The sequence below is a fragment of the Aphelocoma coerulescens genome, chromosome 22, assembly GCF_041296385.1.
Source record: "Aphelocoma coerulescens isolate FSJ_1873_10779 chromosome 22, UR_Acoe_1.0, whole genome shotgun sequence".
In the NCBI taxonomy this organism is placed as follows: Eukaryota; Metazoa; Chordata; class Aves; order Passeriformes; family Corvidae; genus Aphelocoma; species Aphelocoma coerulescens.
Window position 1 is genome coordinate 3221780 of NC_091035.1, and position 18859 is coordinate 3240638.

At 53.0% G+C, this 18859-nt stretch overlaps 2 protein-coding genes across 2 annotated transcripts; both read left to right on the forward strand.

Annotated features, from left to right (window-relative positions):
• Nucleotides 1-397: 397 nt before the first annotated feature.
• NKX2-6 (NK2 homeobox 6) lies at nt 398-2538 on the forward strand. The gene is made up of 2 exons (XM_069035262.1): nt 398-527; nt 1982-2538. The coding sequence occupies exons 1-2, from the start codon at nt 398-400 to the stop codon at nt 2536-2538; spliced, it is 687 nt and encodes a 228-aa protein (XP_068891363.1).
• A 2704-nt stretch (nt 2539-5242) lies between these two features.
• Nucleotides 5243-8419, forward strand: NKX3-1 (NK3 homeobox 1). Its single transcript, XM_069035449.1, has 2 exons — nt 5243-5546; nt 7813-8419. Exons 1-2 carry the CDS (start codon nt 5243-5245, stop codon nt 8202-8204), a joined length of 696 nt encoding a protein of 231 aa, XP_068891550.1. The 3' UTR covers nt 8205-8419.
• The last annotated feature ends 10440 nt before the right edge of the window (nt 8420-18859 follow it).

The following is an 18859-nucleotide window of genomic DNA, read 5'->3' on the forward strand; positions in this document are numbered from 1 at the left end:
GCGCTTATCTCGCCGAGCCGCTCGCTAATGCGACCTTAATGGAGCTAAAACGGACTCGATTTGTTTTATTGCGGCTCAGCCCAAAGCCCAGCGCCCTCTGCCCCCTCCCCGCGCTCCTTCCCGCTTCCCTTGTTTTGGAAACACGGCGGGAAGGGGCTGCTCCTTCCTCGCAGCTCAGGGGGCAGCGCATGGGGAGCCGGAGGGGCAGGGAGAGCCCTCCCGGGGACTGTCCCTGCTTCCCCTCCTTCTCCTGCTCCCCCCGAGCCGCGGGGACCCCCCGAGCCCTCCGGGGCTGCGGGGGCCGGGGGCGCTTCGTGGCCCGGGAGGGTCAGAGCCGGGAGCGGGGCTGGCAGCGCTCGGTGGCCGCGACACCCCCGCGCCCCCCCGGGCCTGGAAGATGCTGCCCACGCCCTTCTCGGTGAAGGACATCCTCAGCCTGCAGCGGCCCGAGCCTGCCGGGGGACCCCGCGCCGCCCCCGCGCCCCGAGCCGCCCGCAGCCCCGCCGGGGAGAACGAGCCGCGGCCGCGTAAGTGCCCGCGGGACCCGGCGGAGAGGAGAGGCGGAGGACACTGGGGGGACCCCGCGGAGCCGCTTTCGTTCCCCCGGAGCGGAACCCCGAGGGCAGCCTGGCAACCTCGCACACGCCGGTCCCGGTTTCCTCCTTTTCCCCCCTATTTCCCCCCCCCCCCTTTTTTTCCCCCTGTGATTTGGGGTTTTTGTGGTTGTTCGGGGGATTTTTCGGGCATCCCGGCGCCGCCGCGCATCCCCCGCGCATCCCTGCAGCTCCGGCTGCCCTCAGGAGAACCGGAGGGCCCGGGAGGGTGGAGGGAGCTGGGGGTGGATATGGGATACTGAGGGGTTCTTCCTGCCGAAAGTCACCCACCGCTCCCGTTTTCGATGTCACCCCCGTGTCGCGCTCCGTGAATTGTCCCCGCTGGGGACACCGAGGCACGCCCGGCCCCGGGAGCGCGGAAGAGCCACGGGGATGCTCCAGAGCCGCTCCCGAGGGGAGATCGGACCTGTCCCGCTTCTCCCCGCAGCTAAAATCCCAAAAAGTTTCCTCTGCTCGTGTTTCCCTAACGCCCGGCGGCTGCAGAGCGGGGGAACGGGAAACCAGTAAGGAGAGAGCGGGAGCGCTGGGCAGCGCTGGGATGCGGAGGGAGAGAGGTGGAGAGGGAGAGGGGAGCTCGGGGAGGTCGGGAACCCTTCACACCTTCATCCAGAGCCTTCCAGCACCCCGCAGCATCCCCTGGAATTCCCGAATTCCCTGCTCTTCCTCGGGGGTATCCAAGCGCATCCCAGCCGGAGCTGGACCTGATCCCGGCTGCTCCTCTGCCGCACAAAATCCCAATAAATCAAAACTCCCCCAAACCATCAACCCCTCTGCTCTTCTCCCAGGTTTAACAATTTTCCCTCCTCCATTCCCAGCCCCTTCGGGATTTTTGTTCTGCTGAAATTCAGAGAAATGTGGGATTCTCCTTCCCTGGAGCCGGAGGCAGATCCTGCCGGAGGTCCAGATTCCATCCCTGCAGAGCAGGATGGTGGGGAAAGGGGATTTGGGGTTTGGAATACTCGAACCTGCTGCGTGCCCCCTTTTCCTTGTGCTTCTCCGGTAACGGTGGCAGCCCCAAAACATCAGAGGAGTCATTAAGAGGTGGGGTGGAAGGAGATTTTATCCAGAATTCGTGTAACAGCCTGATTCTTTCCCAAAAAAATAGGGAATTTTCTTGAATTCTCAGTAAACATCACAGGAAAATTCATACTAAATGTATCCATTTTCTGGAATTCTCAATAAATACCACAGGAAAACTCATGTTAAATTTCTCAGCTATCAGCCTTGACTTTATGAACCACCAGCCCTACCCCATCCTATTCCCAAGAGGAGCCGTTCCCAGTTTGACCCCCGCTCTGGAAACACCCTCTCGCTGGGCACCGAGCTGCATTCCGCTCTGACTTCGCTTTGTTCTCTCCCCGCTGCAGGAAAATCTCCGCTCGCGCCGGACTTGGAGGCGGAGGAGAAGCCAAGGGAGCAGCAAACGCTGCCCAGGCAGCGGCAGCGGCGGAAGCCGCGCGTTCTGTTCTCGCAGGCTCAGGTGCTGGAGCTGGAGCGGCGCTTCCAGCGGCAGAAATACCTGTCCGGGCCCGAGCGGGAGCAGCTGGCCCGGCTGCTGCAGCTCAGCCCCACGCAGGTGAAGATCTGGTTCCAGAACCGGCGCTACAAGAGCAAGAGGCAGCGGCAGGAGCGGGGCCTGGCGCCGGCGCTGCCCGCGCTGCCCCCGCGCAGGGTGGCGGTGCCCGTGCTGGTGCGGGATGGCAAACCCTGCCTGGGGGGCTCCCGGCCCTACCCAGCGCCCTGTGGGGTCACCGCCGGCCCTTTTTCCTACGGCTCCTGCTGCGGGGCCCGCGGCGGCGGCGGCGCTTTCGGGGCGGGGTACGGCGGGGGATGTCCCGCGGTGGCCGCAGGTGCCACCCCCGGGGGTGCCCAGCGCCAGCCGCTGGCTCTGCCAGCGGGAATCAGCGCTGGGAGCTGGAGGTGAGAAGGGAAGAGGCACCAGGAAAGCTCCAGAGCCAAGCCCTGATGGGGACGGGAGCCAAATCCAAGGATTTCTGCCAGCCTGCACAGAGGGACAATTCCGTCTGTGGTGGCATCGCTGGAAAGGGAGAGGGGGACGCTGAGACTTTGGGCACCCAACACCTCTAAATTATTTATTAATAAACACAGGAACTTGGAGTCTGGCCCTTCCTGCTCCCAAGGGATTTGCTCCTCCAGGATGGGAACGCTGCTTTTCTTCCTCAGGATAACTGGAAAACAGGGTCCGTGCACATCCCTGTGCTTTTGGGTGGGCACTATTTAATGCTTTGCGTTCCTGTAAGTTTTGAGATTTATTTCTGATTCGTGTTTCTTAATAAGTCCCAGCGCAGGTATCAATTTCTGCCTTTATTAATAATATTATTATTACTATTATTATTATTATTTGCAAATAAAAACAAATTGGTGAAATCGTGTTTTCGCTCTCTTGGCATTTCCCACTTTGTATTTTGGATTTTCCCGTCTGCAATTTGCACCTGAGCATCCAAACCTGAGCCAAAGAAAAATAAAAATCAATTAAAACCCGAATAATCCAGGCAAAAATCACCTTGTGGTCCAAGTTTGGGAATTCCCAAGGTTTAATCCCTCCACGGTTTTGCTCCCCCCTCTTCCCACTCCATTCCCGACAGCTCCTTATCCCGCAGCGTTTGGAAAAAGCCTTGCGGGAGGCAATTAAGCCTTTATCTCTGGTCCCACATCGCTCCAGCGCTCCCTCACTTCCCAAATGGGACATCCCTGACATCCAGATCAAACCGGAAAATCCCTGGCGGGGACAGAGGTCGCTCCTCATCGTGCGGCTCCGAGGCTTTGGGAACGCCGGGTGCTGCCCCTTCCCTCCCCTCCTCCATCGGCACTCGCTCAGGGATATCTGTCCCCGCTCTGGAGCAGCCGGCGGATCCACAGGGTCCTGTTCCCTGCGCTGGGAAAAGCCCTGGGCTCACCTGGAATCCTGAACAACACGGAGAGCTTTCCTTGGAGCTTCCGCAAAAAAATGAGGCAAATCCCAGGAAAATCCCCCAAATAACCGCAGAAATCAAGGAAGGGAATTGCTTCCCTCAGGGAAAAAAAAAAGCCTGGAAATGGGAATCATGAGAGCTGGAGGAGATCTGGAGAAAACCCCCAGGAGCAGGGCGGGATTGTCGGGATTGTCCTGGGCAGGATCTGGACTCGATGATCCCCGTGGGTCCCTTCCAGCTCAGGGTATTCTCCAATCCCTTCATAACTCTTCCCAAATTCCCTTTCTCCAGCTAAAACAAGGCGGAGCCATTGGCGCTCCGGAGCTTTTCCAAGCCCTGCGTGGGTACAGGGGGGGTAAATCCCAAGCCGGAGGTTAAAGAAGGGGAAAGGGTTGGATAAAGCCGAGTTCGGGGCACGTTTGCACAACCTGCTCGCGGCTCCGGGCGGCTGAAACCAAACACCTCCCACAAAATCAACAAAGTCCTCGGGGGATTTGAGGGAAATCTTTTGTTTCCCTTTTTAAGGGTAAAAAAAAAAAAAATAAATAAAACAACCAAACCGTGCCTGGGCTTTGCAGCTGAAGGGTTTGGGAGTGAAAGAGGGGATGGGAGCTGATCTTCCAGCAGGGAAAGGAGTTTGGAGACAGCAGAGCTGGAGGAGGCCGCTGATAAATTCATAGATAGACATTTATAGATATATTTAAATATAAAGTGCCCGCAATTCCCAGGAATTCTGCTCATCCAGAGCTCCCATGGGATCTTCCCCACCAGATGGATTTGCCTTATGATGGGACAAGGTGAATTTTTGATCATGCCTTGCCCACATCCCTGGGGCTCCGAGGCTGTTTGGGGTGGTTTTCCAAACAGAAACTCTGGAAGAACAACCCCAAATAAAGCAGATCCTCAGGAAAAGGATCCATTGTAAGCAGCTCCCCCCGTGGATTTTCTTGGAATTGGGAAGGTTTTGCTCCTTTTGGGTGCCCAAGGCTTTGCTGTTAAAGGTGTTCATGAATGAAGGAATTAATCTGAGGTTCAGGCCTAGACCTTCAGCCTTTTCCAAGCCAGAATTTGCCTCTGGAGCTGCTCTCCCTGTCTTTTACATCATCCCCAAGCCCTCGTTGGAGCGGCTTTGCAAAGCTGACAAAAACATCTTTGACATGTTCCCCGTTTTCCAACAGGCTCAGAGTGCATCAAAGTGGAGGAGTTTGAGGAAAACCCCTCAAAATCCATTTAAAAAAACACCCAACCCTTTTATTTGTCAGCTTTTCCCGCTGAAAGCAGCGTTTTCCCACAGAGCTCAGGCATAGAAATCATTCCTGTGAGCGGGAGGAAGCAGAGCTGGGGTTGGGGCCATGGATGAAGAACATCCTCCAAGGATGCTGCTCCCTCTGCTCTCCCAGAAAAACCCACCCTGGACGCATTTTGATCCCAAAATCCACATCTTTGTCCTCAAATCCGGGGAGGGATTTGCGAGCAAAGGAGGAGCTGAGGCGCGGCCGTGACCCCACAGATCCGTGGGGAAGGACGCCCTGAGCAGGAGGGGAAGGCAGCGGCCCGAAATCCAGCGGGAGCCAAGAGGCAGCCGAAGGGCGTAGACTCGTGCCGGGCTCTCCAATCAGCCCCGGGAGGTTTGGCTCGGGCCGGATAAATGCGGGCCGGGCTGGGTGGGAACGCGGCGAGCCCCGGGAGAAGGGGATGAGCTCCGGGGCGCGGCCGGTACGGAGGCAGAGCTCGGCCAGCACCCCCCCGGCAGCGATGAGCGGCACCCCCGGGGCAGCCCCGCAGCCCCGGCCCGTCCCCTCCCGGCCCCGCACGTCCTTCCTCATCCAGGACATCCTCTGGGATGGGGCCGAGCGCGGCAGGAGCGCAGGGAATGAGGAGCTGGGAGCGCCCAGCGAGGAGGGGAGAGGGGACAGCCCGGCCCCGGGACACCCCCCCGGGGGTCCCCATCCCCCGGGAGCGGCCGCAGCCTCGGGGACACCCCAGGAACCGGACACAGGTAATGGGGGAGAGGGAATGGCTGTGCTGGGGGCGGGGGTGGATCGGGAGCGGGTCAGGAATGGATCGGGAATGGTTTGGGAATGGATCAGGAAAGTCTGGGCTTGGTTTGAGGGATGGATCAGGAATGTCTGAGCTTGGATCAGGGAATGGACCAGCAATGGATCGGGAAGGGATCAGGAAAGTCTGTGCTTGAGTCAGGGAATGGATCAGGAATGGCTCAGGAGAGTCTGTGCCTGGATCAGGAATGGGTCAGGGAATGGGTCAGGGAATGGATCAGGAATGGGTCAGGAATGGGTCAGGAATGGGTCAGGGAATGGATCAGGGAATGGATCGGGAATGGGTCGGGAATGGGTCAGGGAATGGGTCAGGGAATGGGTCAGGAATGGGTCAGGAACAGGTCAGGGAATGGGTCGGGAAACGGATCAGGAATGGATCAGGAATGGGTCGGGAACGGGTCAGGAATGGGTCAGGAACGGGTCAGGAATGGGTCAGGAATGTCTGAGCTTGGGTCAGTCCAGGGGCAGGATCCAGACCCAGCTGCTGGGGCCAAACACTCTTGGATTAAACTCCAGGAGCACCCGAGCTGGAGCAGAGGGACAATAAGGAATTCAGAGACCGCATTCAAACCTTTCCCCAGAGCCCCAAAGGACCCCGAGCTCCAATGTCCCAAATGCCCAAAATGTCACTTAAAAAAAACCCCATTTGATGCATTTCTACAAAAACTTGGGAATTAAATTCCCTTTTAATGCAGATCCTGGAAAAGGCACTGTGGGCAAGGGGCTGCCCAGAGGGGGAGAAGCAACATCCCAAAATCCCAGTGGGACACAAGATTTTGGGATCAGTGCTGGGGCTGGGCTCAGCCTTTCCCTGCCCGAACATCCCAGGCTGAGTTTGGAATTCTCCAGCGCCAGCTCTCGTCCGACAGCGCTGCCGGGGGAATTTTGGCTTTCCAGCCCAATTCCATTAAAAGAAATTTGTACATTTCTGGGATTTCAGGGACAAGCAGGATTCACACAGCTGGGAATTGAATCCGTGGCTTTTCTCTCGAGCTCCTGTTCACACCTTAAGGAAATAAACTGAGAAATGACCGAAAGCCCAAAAATGGGCTGATTTCCATCCGGATAAAGCACAGAAAGGGATTAACTCCATAAATAAATGTAACCGAGGGGTTTTGGTTGTCGTGGGTGGCACTTCCCGAGAGCTCAGCACCTTCCCGAGTCCCCACTCCGGTGATCCATCGGTGCCACAGGGAATTAGTTGGAAATCCAAGGCCAAGTTTGGGATGTAAAGGGTTAAAGCTGCCCTACAATCTCTTGGCATCTCCTTGGAGTTATGGGATGGGAAAGGCAGGAATTGGTGCCCGATGCTCTCCACCCGCAGCCTGCCCCGAGCTGCTCCGAGGATTTGTTTCCTTTGGGAATTCCCATTTTCCCAGAGGCACGGGAGGACATTCCAAAGCAGGGCCTGATACGAATCCTGCAAAGCAAAAATTCCTTTGATAGCCCTTGATGGATTGATTCCTTTTATTTCCATTTTGGGCATAAAACCAGAACCTTGGGATTTAGGGAGACCTCCACCAGCTCTGGAAAATATCCCTTTTTGGGGATATTATTCCATCCTCACCTACCTGGGGATATTATTCCATCCCACCCTATCCTATCCAGGGATATTATTCCAGCCTATCCTATCCTAGTTTATTTAGGAATGTTATTCCTATCCTATTTTATTTAGGGATGTTATTCCAATCTGTCCTTTCCTATTTTATTTAGGGATGTTACTCCTATCCTATTTTTTTAGGGACGTTATTCCATCCTACCCTATATTTTTAGGGATGTTATTCCTATCCTATCCTATTTTATTTGGGGATATTATTCCTAATATTATTCCTATCCTATCCTATCCTATCCTATCCTATCCTATCCTATCCTATCCTATCCTATCCTATCCTATCCTATCCTATCCCTATTCCTTCCCTATTCCTGCCACCCCTTGGATTCCCTGTTCCTATGGAATTCAGGAGGACATGAATCAAAACCTGCGATTTAGGAAGACAAAACTCCCTCACGTGACTCTCACACCATTAAATTAAAACATTCCCAAGAAAATCTGGATTTTTTCCCCTCTCTGTAAGGGCGAAAACCAAAGGGATTTTGGTGATTTCCAAGCAGGATTTTGTTTCCCAGTGGGAATTTTTGTCCAAGAGGGAATTTTTGTCCAAGAGGGGACTTTTCCAAGTGGTTCATTCCCAATTCTTCCCTTCCCAGACACCCCGGTGGAGCCTTTCCTGTCCGACTGTGCCCCCGCCGTGCACCCCATGGCTCCGCAGCCTCCCAGGCAGGGAAAACGTTCCCGAGCCGCCTTTTCCCACAGCCAGGTGATCGAACTGGAGCGGAAGTTCAGCCACCAGAAATACCTGTCCGCCCCGGAGAGAGCGACCCTGGCCCGGCACCTGCAGCTCACCGAGACCCAGGTGAAGATCTGGTTCCAGAACAGGAGGTACAAGACCAAGAGGAAACAGCTGGTGGCCGGGATGAGCCGCTTGGACTCGCGCCAGGAAGCGGCCGAATTCCCGGGAATGTCGCTGCTGGCGCTCAGGGGGGCCTGGCCCTACCTGCCCTGCCTCTACTACATGAATTCCTGGAGCCCCTCATGGTAGAAAGGGCTTTTTTGGGTGGAAAATATCCGGTTTTTCCTTAAATTCAGAGGGGAGCGATTGGCAGCTGAAAGGTCTCTCATCCCTTACACTGAAATAACCAAAACCAGCCCCAAATTTTAGTTGCAGCGCTCTGGGAATTCCCAGAAAAGCCTTGGCTGTTCCATCCCTGGAAATTCCCAGATCCAGGCCAGATGGGGTTTGGAGCCAAGGGCACCTGGCGCTCTTGAGTGGCTGGAGCCCCTCATGGTAGAAATGGCTTTTTTGGGTGGAAAATATCCGGTTTTTTCTTAAATTCAGAGGGGAGCGATTGGCAGCTGAAAGGTCTCTCATCCCTTACACTGAAATAACCAAAACCAGCCCCAAAAGTTAACAGCATTTAATTCACTGTGTTTGGTTCCAAAGCTCTGGGAATTCCCAGGGAATCTGTGGCTGCTCCATCCCTGGAAGTTCCCAGATCCAGGCTGGATGGGGTTTGGAGCTGGGGGCACCTGGCTGTACCTGCCCTGCCTCTACTGCGTGAATTCCTGGAGCCCCTCCTGGTAGGAATGGCTTTTTTAGGTGGAAAAGATCCTTAATCTTGGATTTAAGGGATATTTCCTGAGTATTTCCTTAAATCCAGAAGGGAGGCATTTCAGTGGCAGCATTTTACAGTGGCAGCGTAAAATTCTCTCACCAGGGACGCCAAAATAACCAAAACCAGCCCCAAATTTTAATTGCAGTGCTCTGGGAATTCCCAGGGAATCTGTGGCTGCTCCATCCCTGGAAGTTCCCAGATCCAGGCTGGATGGGGCTTGGAGCTGAAGGCACCTGGTGCTCTTGAGTGGCTGGAGCCTCTCCTGGTAGAAAGGGCTTTTTTGGGTGGAAAATATCCGGTTTTTCCTTAAATTCAGAGGGGAGCGATTGGCAGCTGAAAGGTCTCTCATCCCTTACACTGAAATAACCAAAACCAGCCCCAAATTTTAGTTGCAGCGCTCTGGAAATTCCCAGAAAAGCCTTGGCTGTTCCATCCCTGGAAATTCCCAGATCCAGGCCAGATGGGGTTTGGAGCCAAGGGCACCTGGTGCTCTTGAGTGGCTGGAGCCCCTCCTGGTAGAAAGGGCTTTTTTAGGTGGAAAATATCCTTTATCTTGGATATTAAGGAATATTTCCCGAAATATTTCCTTAAATTCAGAGCGGAGGGTGGGGGGTCTCACCGGCAGCGTTTTGTAGCGGGAACACGAAATTCTCTCACCGCAAACACGGGGGGGGGGGGGGGGAAACCCAAAGGAAAAAAAAAAAAAAAACCCAAATGTTAACAGCATTTAATCCACCGCGTTCCATCCCAGAGCTCTGGGAATTCCCGGGCAATCTGTGGCCGCCCCCATCCCTGGAAGTGCCCAAATCCCGGTCGCCACCCGGAGGTGCCCTGGATGCCACCCCGGCAGGGACAATGGGGCAATGACAGACGGGTTTTGCATATCCGGGTGTCGGCCCTGCTGCTCCGGGGTTTTAAAGGAGCAGCAGCTCCAAGGCTCCGCTTCCAGAGCGGCAAATCCCGTTTGCAGCTGGAATCTGGGGGGTTGGAGCCGCCTTTTCCCGAGCCAAATCATCCCAGAATTCCGTGAATCAGCTCGATTCCCGGCGCTGGGTCACCAGAACAGCAAGAGGATGATGCCAGCTTGTTGTTTTTAGGGGAAAAACTCCCGTTTGCACTTCCAGAATAGAAAAAATTGATTTTTTTTTTTTTTTAATTTATACTTAAAGTGTCATCAATCCCATGGGGAAAGTGCGGGAATAAGGGAGATTTCCAAGGGAGGAAATGCATTTTCTCAGCCGGAGTAACCTGGAGCAGATTTAATCTCCTGGAATTCAAATCTTCCCTGGGAAGCTCCAGGAACGTTCCTCTGGTTCCTGCTCTTCCCATTAAAATCCCAGTGCTGCCATTCCCTCCTGGATTAGGGAAACGCAGACAATAAACCATGGGAAGGAGCTGCCTGGATTCGCCCCTTTTCCACAGGATTATTCGGGATCCACCGGTGACTCCTGCGAGCTCCCAGGCAGAGAGGCAAAAAATTCCAGGGGCAAAAAATTCCAGGGGAGGGAGGACAGAGAGAGGAGGACACAGAACGGGAGCTCTTTGCAGGAATTATTAATTTCTCTCTTTGCTATCAAAGATTCTCCCTTAAATTTGGAGGCCGAGCTGTGGAATTGTCTCAAAGTAACTTTCGCTATCTCCAGCTCCGTTTCCCTCCCAGCTCCTTCTCCCAGGGCCGGGAATTCCAGCCCGGATTCCAGCATGGAAGGCCATCTCCTCTCCGCTGTTGCAAAGTGTTTCCATCCCTGCCCTGCTCTTATCCACTCGGGAACAACAAAAATCCCTTTATTGACCTCAAAGCCGAGTTCCAGCTGGGAGTGACCCCCCCGTCCCGAGGGCACCTCCTGCCCACATCCCGCGAAATCCCTGGATTTCTCTGCCAGACCCTTGGGATGCTGCTGGAATCCGGGCAGGGACGGCAAATGTGGGCTAAACCCGCTGGAAAACGGCTCGGAGCATCCCGGGTTGCACGGACAGGCTGGGAATGTTCCACTGGGAAGGGCTGGGAGAATGAGATCTGAACTGGAAATGAGATCTGAACTGGAAATGAGATCTGAACTGGAAATGGGATTTAAGCTGTAAATCAGATCTGAACTGGAAATGAAATTTAAATTAAAAATGAGATCTAAACTGGAAATGAGACCTAAATTGGAAATGGGATTTAAGCTGTAAATCAGATCTAAACTGGAAATGAAATCTAAATTAAAGATGAGATCTAAACTGGAAATGAGACCTAAACTGGAAATTAAATCTAAATTAAAAATGAGATTTAAACTGGAACTTAGACCTAAATTGGAAATTAAATCTAAAGTGAAAATGAGATTTAAACTGGGAATTCAATCTAAATTTAAAATGAGATCTAAACTGGAAATGAGATCTAAACTGGAAATGAAATCTAAATTAAAAATGAGATCTAAACTGGAACTTAGACCTAAATTGGAAATTAAATCTAAAGCGAAAATGAGATTTAAACTGGGAATTCAATCTAAACTGGAAATTAAATCTAAATTAAAAATGAGATTTAAACTGAAAATTCAATCTAAACTGAAAATAAAATCTAAACTGAAAATGAGATTTAAACTGGAAATTAGACCTAAACTGGAAATTAGAACTAAACTAAGAATTAAATCTGAACTGGAAATGAGATTTAAACTGGAAATGAGACTTAAACTGGAAATGAGATTTAAACTGGAAATGAGATTTAAACTGGAGATTAAATCTAAACTGAATCTCTTGGAGGCCTCTTTGGGAAAACGCTGCTGTCACAGCCGGGTTTTTTTCCTGCTGGGACTTTCCAACCCCAAATCTCCTCCTCGTGCTCCAGATCCCAACAGCTGCCCCCAGACTCTGCTGGGCCAGCCCAGATAATTCCGGTTTTAGCCCTGGGCTTGGTCCTGTCTCCTCTGAAGCTGGTCTGGGATCCTCTGGAATAAAGGCTGCGGGATCTTTGCTAAGAACGAGCTGCTTCTGTGGGATTTTATCCCAAGTTTGGGGTTTCTATTCTGGGTTTGGGGGTTTTATGCCAAGTTTTGGGGTTTTAATCCCAGGTTTGGGGTTTTAATCCCAGTTCTGGGGTTTTTATCCCAGATTTGGGGGGTTGTATCTTGGGTTTGGGATTTTATCCCAGGTTTGGGGTTTTAATCCCGGGTTTGGGGCTTCTATCCCAAGTTTGGGGGTTTTATCCCAAGTTTGGGATTTTTACCCCAGGTTTGGGGTTTTTATCCCAGGTTTGGGGTTTTTATCTTTGGTTTGGGATTTTATCCCAGGTTTGGGGGTTTTATCCCGGGTTTGGGGTTTTTATCCCAGGTTTGGGGTCTTTATCTTTGGTTTGGGATTTTATCTTGGGTTTGGGGTTTTTATCTTGGGTTTGGGTTTTTATCCCAGGTTTGGGGGTTTTATTCTGGGTTTGGGGTTCTTCCCATCCCCATTCCTGCTGTGAGTGACCCCAACAACTGGGACAGAACTCCCTGGAGCAAGGTTTGAGTGAGGAATTATCCCCAAATCCTCATCCATCCCTAACTTTAGGTGCTCAGCACCCAATCCTATCCCCCCTCCATCCAGGCACAAAGTATCCCCAAGCACCCCCTGATCCTATTTCCAGGGGATTATTCCCCAAAAAATCCGAGTTTAGGAATGAAATTCCTTCCTTATCCCCCCCAAATCCCACAATTCCAGCCCCATCCGGGGTTTTGGAAGCACCATCCCAGTTATTTCTGCTCCTGCTTCCCCCAGCCAGGGCAGGTTTGGGGTTTTTTAGGATCATAAATCCAGGGATTTCTCCCGGACTGTGGATGTCGCCCCTCGGAAGGGGGAGAGGGGCCGACCTTGGTCCCAGCTCTCCCTCCCTCCCTCCCTCCCTCCCGCTGCTCTTCCCGGATGGAAAATGAGCTCCAATCCCAGTTTTATTCCCAGTTTCATTTTGTATCCTGGTAAATTAAAGCAAAATTTCCCCCCCAAAAAGCCGAAGCAGGAATTCAATGGGAAAAGAGGCCTCAGGGGAGCTGGGAACGGATCCCACACCCCGATCCAGCTCTCCAGGCCCTGATCCCAACACTCAGGATGGGAAAAGCTCCTCTCCAAGGGGGATGGTTTCTCCCAGGCAGGGAAACCCTCAGCCCTACAGGATTTAGGATCCTGAGCACCCCCTGATCCTATTTCCAGGGGATTATTCCCCAAAAAATCGGAGTTTAGGAATGAAATTCTTTCCTTATCACCCCCAAATCCCACAATTCCAGCCCCATCCGGGGTTTTGGAAGCGTCATCCCAGTAAATCCGTGCCAGCAGCAGGATCCTGCTGAGCACCCCCGATCCCTTTGGAAAGCTGCTGCATCCCAACATTTCCAGCCAAGAGGCAAAGTGCCGGTGGGATCCTGGCAAAAAAATCTGGGATGAGCCCGGCTGGAGCAGGGATGAGGGAGCTTTCCAAAGGGAGCAGGGAAAAGGGGAGGGAATGAAGGACAAGGGGTGGAAATCATGGAAAGGGGGGGTGGAAAACAAGGAAAAGGGGGGGAATCAAGGAAAAGGGGGGGAATCAAGGAAAAGGGGTTGGAAATGGAGGAAAGGGGGTGGAAATGGAGGAAAAGGGGGTGGAAATCGTGGAAAAGGGGTTGGAAATCATGGAAAAGGGGGGGAATCAAGGAAAGGGGGTTGGAAATCAAGGGAAAGGGGTGAAATCAAGGAAAAGGGGTTGGAAATCGAGGAAAAGGGGTTGGAAATCATGGAAAGGGGGTTGGAAATCGAGGAAAAAGGGGGGAATCAAGGAAAAGGGGTTGGAAATCGAGGGAAGGGGGTGGAAATCAAGGAAAATGGGGTGGAAATCAAGGAAAAGGGGTTGGAAATCGAGGAAAAGGGATTGGAAATCGAGGGAAAGGGGTTGGAAATCATGGACAAGAGGTGGAAATCATGGAAAAGGGGTTGGAAATCAAGAAAAAAGGGGGGAATCAAGGAAAAGGGGTTGGAAATCGAGGGAAGGGGGTGGAAATGGAGGAAAAAGGGTGGAAATCAAGGAAGAGATCCAGGACCCGGCTCTGCCTCCCGCCAACCCCCCCCCTGAGGAGCCAGGAATGTTTCCCACCCGGAGCCCAAACATTCCCGCCGTGCTGGGGGTTTCACAGTGGAAACATCCCAGATGAAATTCCCTTTTTTTTCCCCCCTTTGGAGCCCACCGTGCTCCAGGCAGAGCCGAATCCCTGGGATTATCCCGAGGCGGGGGAGTTGGGCTCCGGGAGCTGCCAGGGACAGCAAGGACGCGAGGGAGACTCCCGGAATTTTGGGATGTTCCCGCTGGATGCCGCTGGAGCCGGGGGAGGACCAGCGGAGCCGGCGCGGGAGGATCCTCCCGGTTTTCCCCGCTTCTGTTCCCATCGAGGGCTTTTTCCAGCCGCGATTCCAGGATTTCCAGCCCCGATTCCAGGATTTCCAGCCCCGATTCCAGGATTTCCAGCCATGCACGGGCTGCCCGGGAATTCTCCTCATCCAGAGGTTTTTTGGGACAGCCAGATTTCCAAAAAAAACGGGGGAAAACCCCTCCACGCACCCCCTGCAGCGCTGCCTTCCCACCCGGAGCCTCCAGAGGGATATTCCCAGCTTTTCCAGCGCGGTTTGGTTTTCCATGGAACAGTCTGGATATCCCAGAACTCGTGAGGGTGGAGCTGGATCTCAAAGGAGGAGAAAGGGAATGGGATCCTGTCCTGGGAATGGGATCCTGTCCTGGGAACGGGATCATGGGAATGGGATCCTGTCCTGGGAATGGGATCCTGGGAATGGGATCCTGTCCTGGGAATGAGATCCTGTCCTGGGAATGGAATTCTGTCCTGGGAATGGGATCATTTACTGGGAATGGGATTCTGTCCTGAGAAAGGGACCAAGTCCTTGGAAAGGGGCCCAGTCTGGAGAAAGGGATCCTTTACTGGGAAAGGGGACACTGTCCTGGGAATAGGACCTTGTCCAGGGATCGGGATCCTGTCCTGGGAATGGGATCCTTTACTGGGAATGGGATCCAGTCCTGGGAATGGGATCCTGGGAATGGGATCCAGTCCTGGGAATGAGATCCTTTACTGGGAAAGGGATCCAGTCCTGGGAACGGGATCCATTCCTGGCAATGGGATCCTGGGAATGAGATCCAGTCCTGGGAATGGGATCATTTACTGGGAATGGGATCATTTACTGGGAATGGGATCCAGTCCTGGGAATAGGACACAGTCCTGGCAATGGGATCCTGTCCTGGGAATGGGATCCTTTACTGGGAATGGGATCCAGTCCTGGGAATGGGATCCAGTCCTGGGAATAGGACACAGTCCTGGGAACGGGGCCGCGTCCTGCCGAGCCCGCGGCGCTGAAGGGGTAAAACCAGGGATCTGCGCCCTCTGGAAAAGCCTCCCAGGGTACTTTTCCACCCTCCGGGAGTGTCCCGGTGGCGCGGGGGGAAGCGCCGGGATCGGGGCAATCCCTGAGCAAACAGAGCCGGGCTGGGAGCCGCTCCCGGCACTCCCGGAGCATCCAAGGGTCACCGGGAAAAGCTCGGGCTGGGCTCTCCCGGAGCTCTTTCCCACCGGGAGCCGCTTTCCCGTGGGGAACGGCAGCGCCCGCGCTCCCGGGGCGGGGATTGGGAGAATCCCGGGGAACAGAGCGAGCCTGGGGAACAGCCGGAGGAGCTTCCCTGCGGAGAGCGTCCAAAGGCTCCACAAACACGGATAAAGCTGGGATGGAGCTCGTTCCCATGCCGGCAGCAGGGATGGGGCTGCCAAGGCGGCAGCAAACTCCAGAGGTGCCCCTGGAATGCGGGCAGATGTTTGCCCAGAGCTGGGAGGACCTGGGATCCCTTTGGAGCAGCCAGATGATGTCGATCCTTCTCCAGATTCCCCGTGGAGCCGGCCTGGAGCGCTGCCAGCATTCCCGGGATCTGATGGCTGCACGGTGCGAGGCAGGGAGTTTCCCAGGGAAGATTCCAGGAGGTTTTTTCCCAAATATTGGGGTTTGATATTTTTATTTCCTGCAGCGGCAATTCCCACCTGGACTCTGTGTGGGGAAACAGTGAAGAGAACACTTTTAAAAAAAATTATTTTATTTTATTTTATTTTATTTTATTTTATTTTATTTTATTTTATTTTATTTTATTTTATTTTATTTTATTCTGTTTTGTTTTTTGTTTTATTTTGTTTTTTTATTTTATTTTAAAATTTTATTTCATTTTACTTTTTATTTTGTTTTTTTTTTATTTCCTTTCCTTTCCTTTCCTTTCCTTTCCTTTCCTTTCCTTTCCTTTCCTTTCCTTTCCTTTCCTTTCCTTTCCTTTCCTTTCCTTTCCTTTCCTTTCCTTTCCTTTCCTTTCCTTTCCTTTCCTTTCCTTTCCTTTCCTTTCCTTTCCTTTCCTTTCCTTTCCTTTCCTTTCCCTGGAAATGTCCCTTGGGAGTTCCTCGCCTCCCTGGGAAAGGGATCCGGCCCTGGGAATGGGATCCTGTCCTGGGAAAGAGGATTTTATCTGGGGAAAGGGATCCTGTCTGGGGAATGGGATTCTGTCCTGGGAAAGGGACCAAGCCCTGGGAATGGGATCCTTCATTGGGAATGGGATCCGGCCCTGGGAATGGGATCCTGTCCTGGAAAAGAGGATTTTATCCGGGGAAAGGGATCCTGTCTGGGGAATGGGATCCTGTCCTGGGAAAGAGGATTTTATCTGGGGAAAGGGATCCTGTCTGGGGAATGGGATTCTGTCCTGGGAAAGGGACCAAGCCCTGGGAATGGGATCCTTCACTGGGAATGGGATCCTTTATTGGGAATGGGATCCGGCCCTGGGAATGGGATCCTGTCCTGGAAAAGAGGATTTTATCCGGGGAAAGGGATCCTGTCCTGGGAATGGGATCCTGTCCTGGGAAAGGGATCCTGTCCTTGGGAAGGCGTCCCTGCAAATGTCCCTTGAAAGTTCCTCCCCTCCCTGGGAAAGGGATCCTGTTCTGCAGAGCCCGTGGGGCTGAAGGGGTGAAATCAGGGATTTTCCATTCCCATATTCCAGGATTTCTCCTTCCACCCCTCAGGCTCGGAGTTCTCCCAGCGATTATTTCATCTTTCCCCCTCTCCTCCACGCCCTGTTTCCCTCCAGACCCGCAGGAAAAGCAGGAGTTGGGAATTCTGTCCCGCGCAGCCCTTCCCTGCAGGAAATCCCGCGGCTCCCAGGAGCTGCTGAGGTGTCTGGGATGAAGAAATCCCATTAAAAAAAAAAAAAAAACAAACCCTTCCCAGGATATTTACACAAGGATTTGTCCCGCTTCCAAAGCAGAATCCGATGCCGCTCCCAGGGCACAGCAACGCCCGGCTCCGAGGGGCCCGGGGTGGCACCTCCAGCTGCTCCTCCCTCCTCCCCGGAGCCATCCCGGGAGTTTTATGGGATTGGGAAAGTTGGGAAAGACCTCCAGGAGGTGGAATCCGTGGAGGGATGGAGGGGCTGCGGTGATGCTTTGGTTGCTCCTTGTCCCACTCGCAGGACCCATTCTGGATCCCGCAGGCAGGAATTCCCAGCTCCTGGAATTCCCAGTTTCTGGCATTCCCAACTCCTGGAATTCCCAGTTTCTGGCATTCCCAACTTCTGGCCTTCCCAATTTCCACTTAAGGGCTGTCAACAAAGCCAGAGGGAGGAGAGAGCCACTCGTGCTGCTCTGCACAGCTCCAGCCTCTCCATCCAGGGAAAAATCCTCCTCCCAAATCCCAAACCGCCCGGGCTCCAGCGCCTCTTCCCAATCCGGGAATTCCTACATGGACCTGAATTATCCCCAAAACTCTCCAGCGGCTCCTGGAGGAGCGTGAGCCCAAGGAGGAGCTGCCAGGCTGGAAAACCCCTCCCAGCATGGATTTTCCTCCTCCCAGAAGGGATTTTCCCCCTCGCAGGAGAATTTTTCTCCTCCCAGAATCGATTTCCCCCTCCCAGAATCGATTTTTCCCCTCTCGGAATGGATTTTCCCCCTCCCAGAATGGATTTTCCTTCTCCAGGATCAATTTCCCCTTCCCAGAATGGATTTCCCCCTCCCAGGATCGATTTCCCCTTCCCAGAATGGATTTTCCCCCTCCCAGGATCAATTTCCCCTTCCCAGAATGGATTTTCCCCCTCCCAGAATCGTTTTTCCCTCCCCAGAATGGATTTTCCTTCTTCCAGGATCAATTTCCCCTTCCCAGAATGGATTTTCCTCCTCCCAGAATCGTTTTCCACCCCCCGAGGATGGATTTTCCTCCTCCCACGGGATGAGGCTGAAGCGCTCAGGCAACGCTAGACGGCACCATTCCCTCAGGGATGAGCCAGCACCTCCCTCAAGCCCAAGGAAAAACACAAAAAGGACCAAAAAAAAAAAAACCAGGATATTTTTATTTCCTCGAGCTCCAGTGACACAACGGTAGCAGCATTTCCCACCTGGACCCTGCGTTGGGAAACAGTGAAAAAATCCACTTATTTTCGTTTTATTTTTGTTTTAGTTTATTTTTTTATTATTATTTTCTTTTCTTTTCTTAAAGTTTTAAAAATTTTATTTTTGCCGAGGCAAAAAAAAACCAAACAAACAAAAAGCAGATGAAGAATTGCAAAAGTTCCTCATCCTCCCTTAAATCCCTCCATGCGTTTGTGGCGGAACGAGCAGCAGAACTGGGTCACGGACCGGGCTAAAATCCGGAATTTCGGGTCATGGACCGGGGCTAAAATCCGGAATTTCGGGTCACGGATCAGGGCTAAAATCCAGAATTTTGGGTCATGGACTGAGGCTAAAATGCAGAATTTTGGGTCACGGACCGGGGCTAAAATCCAGAATTTTGGGTCATGGACTGAGGCTAAAATCCGGAATTTTGAGTCAGAGACCGGGGCTAAAATCCGGAATTTTGGGTCATGGACCGGGCTAAAATCCGGAATTTTGGGTCATGGACTGAGGCTAAAATCCGGAATTTCGGGTCACGGACCAGCCTAAAATCCGGAATTTGAGCTCCGAATTGCAGCCCAACTTCCAAAGGCAAACCTGGAAGGGATCTTTGGGATGGGAAAGGGGATTTGGGAAGGGGATTTGGGAAGGGGATTTTCCCAGCGGATCCAGCAGCACCAGTTGGAGAATGG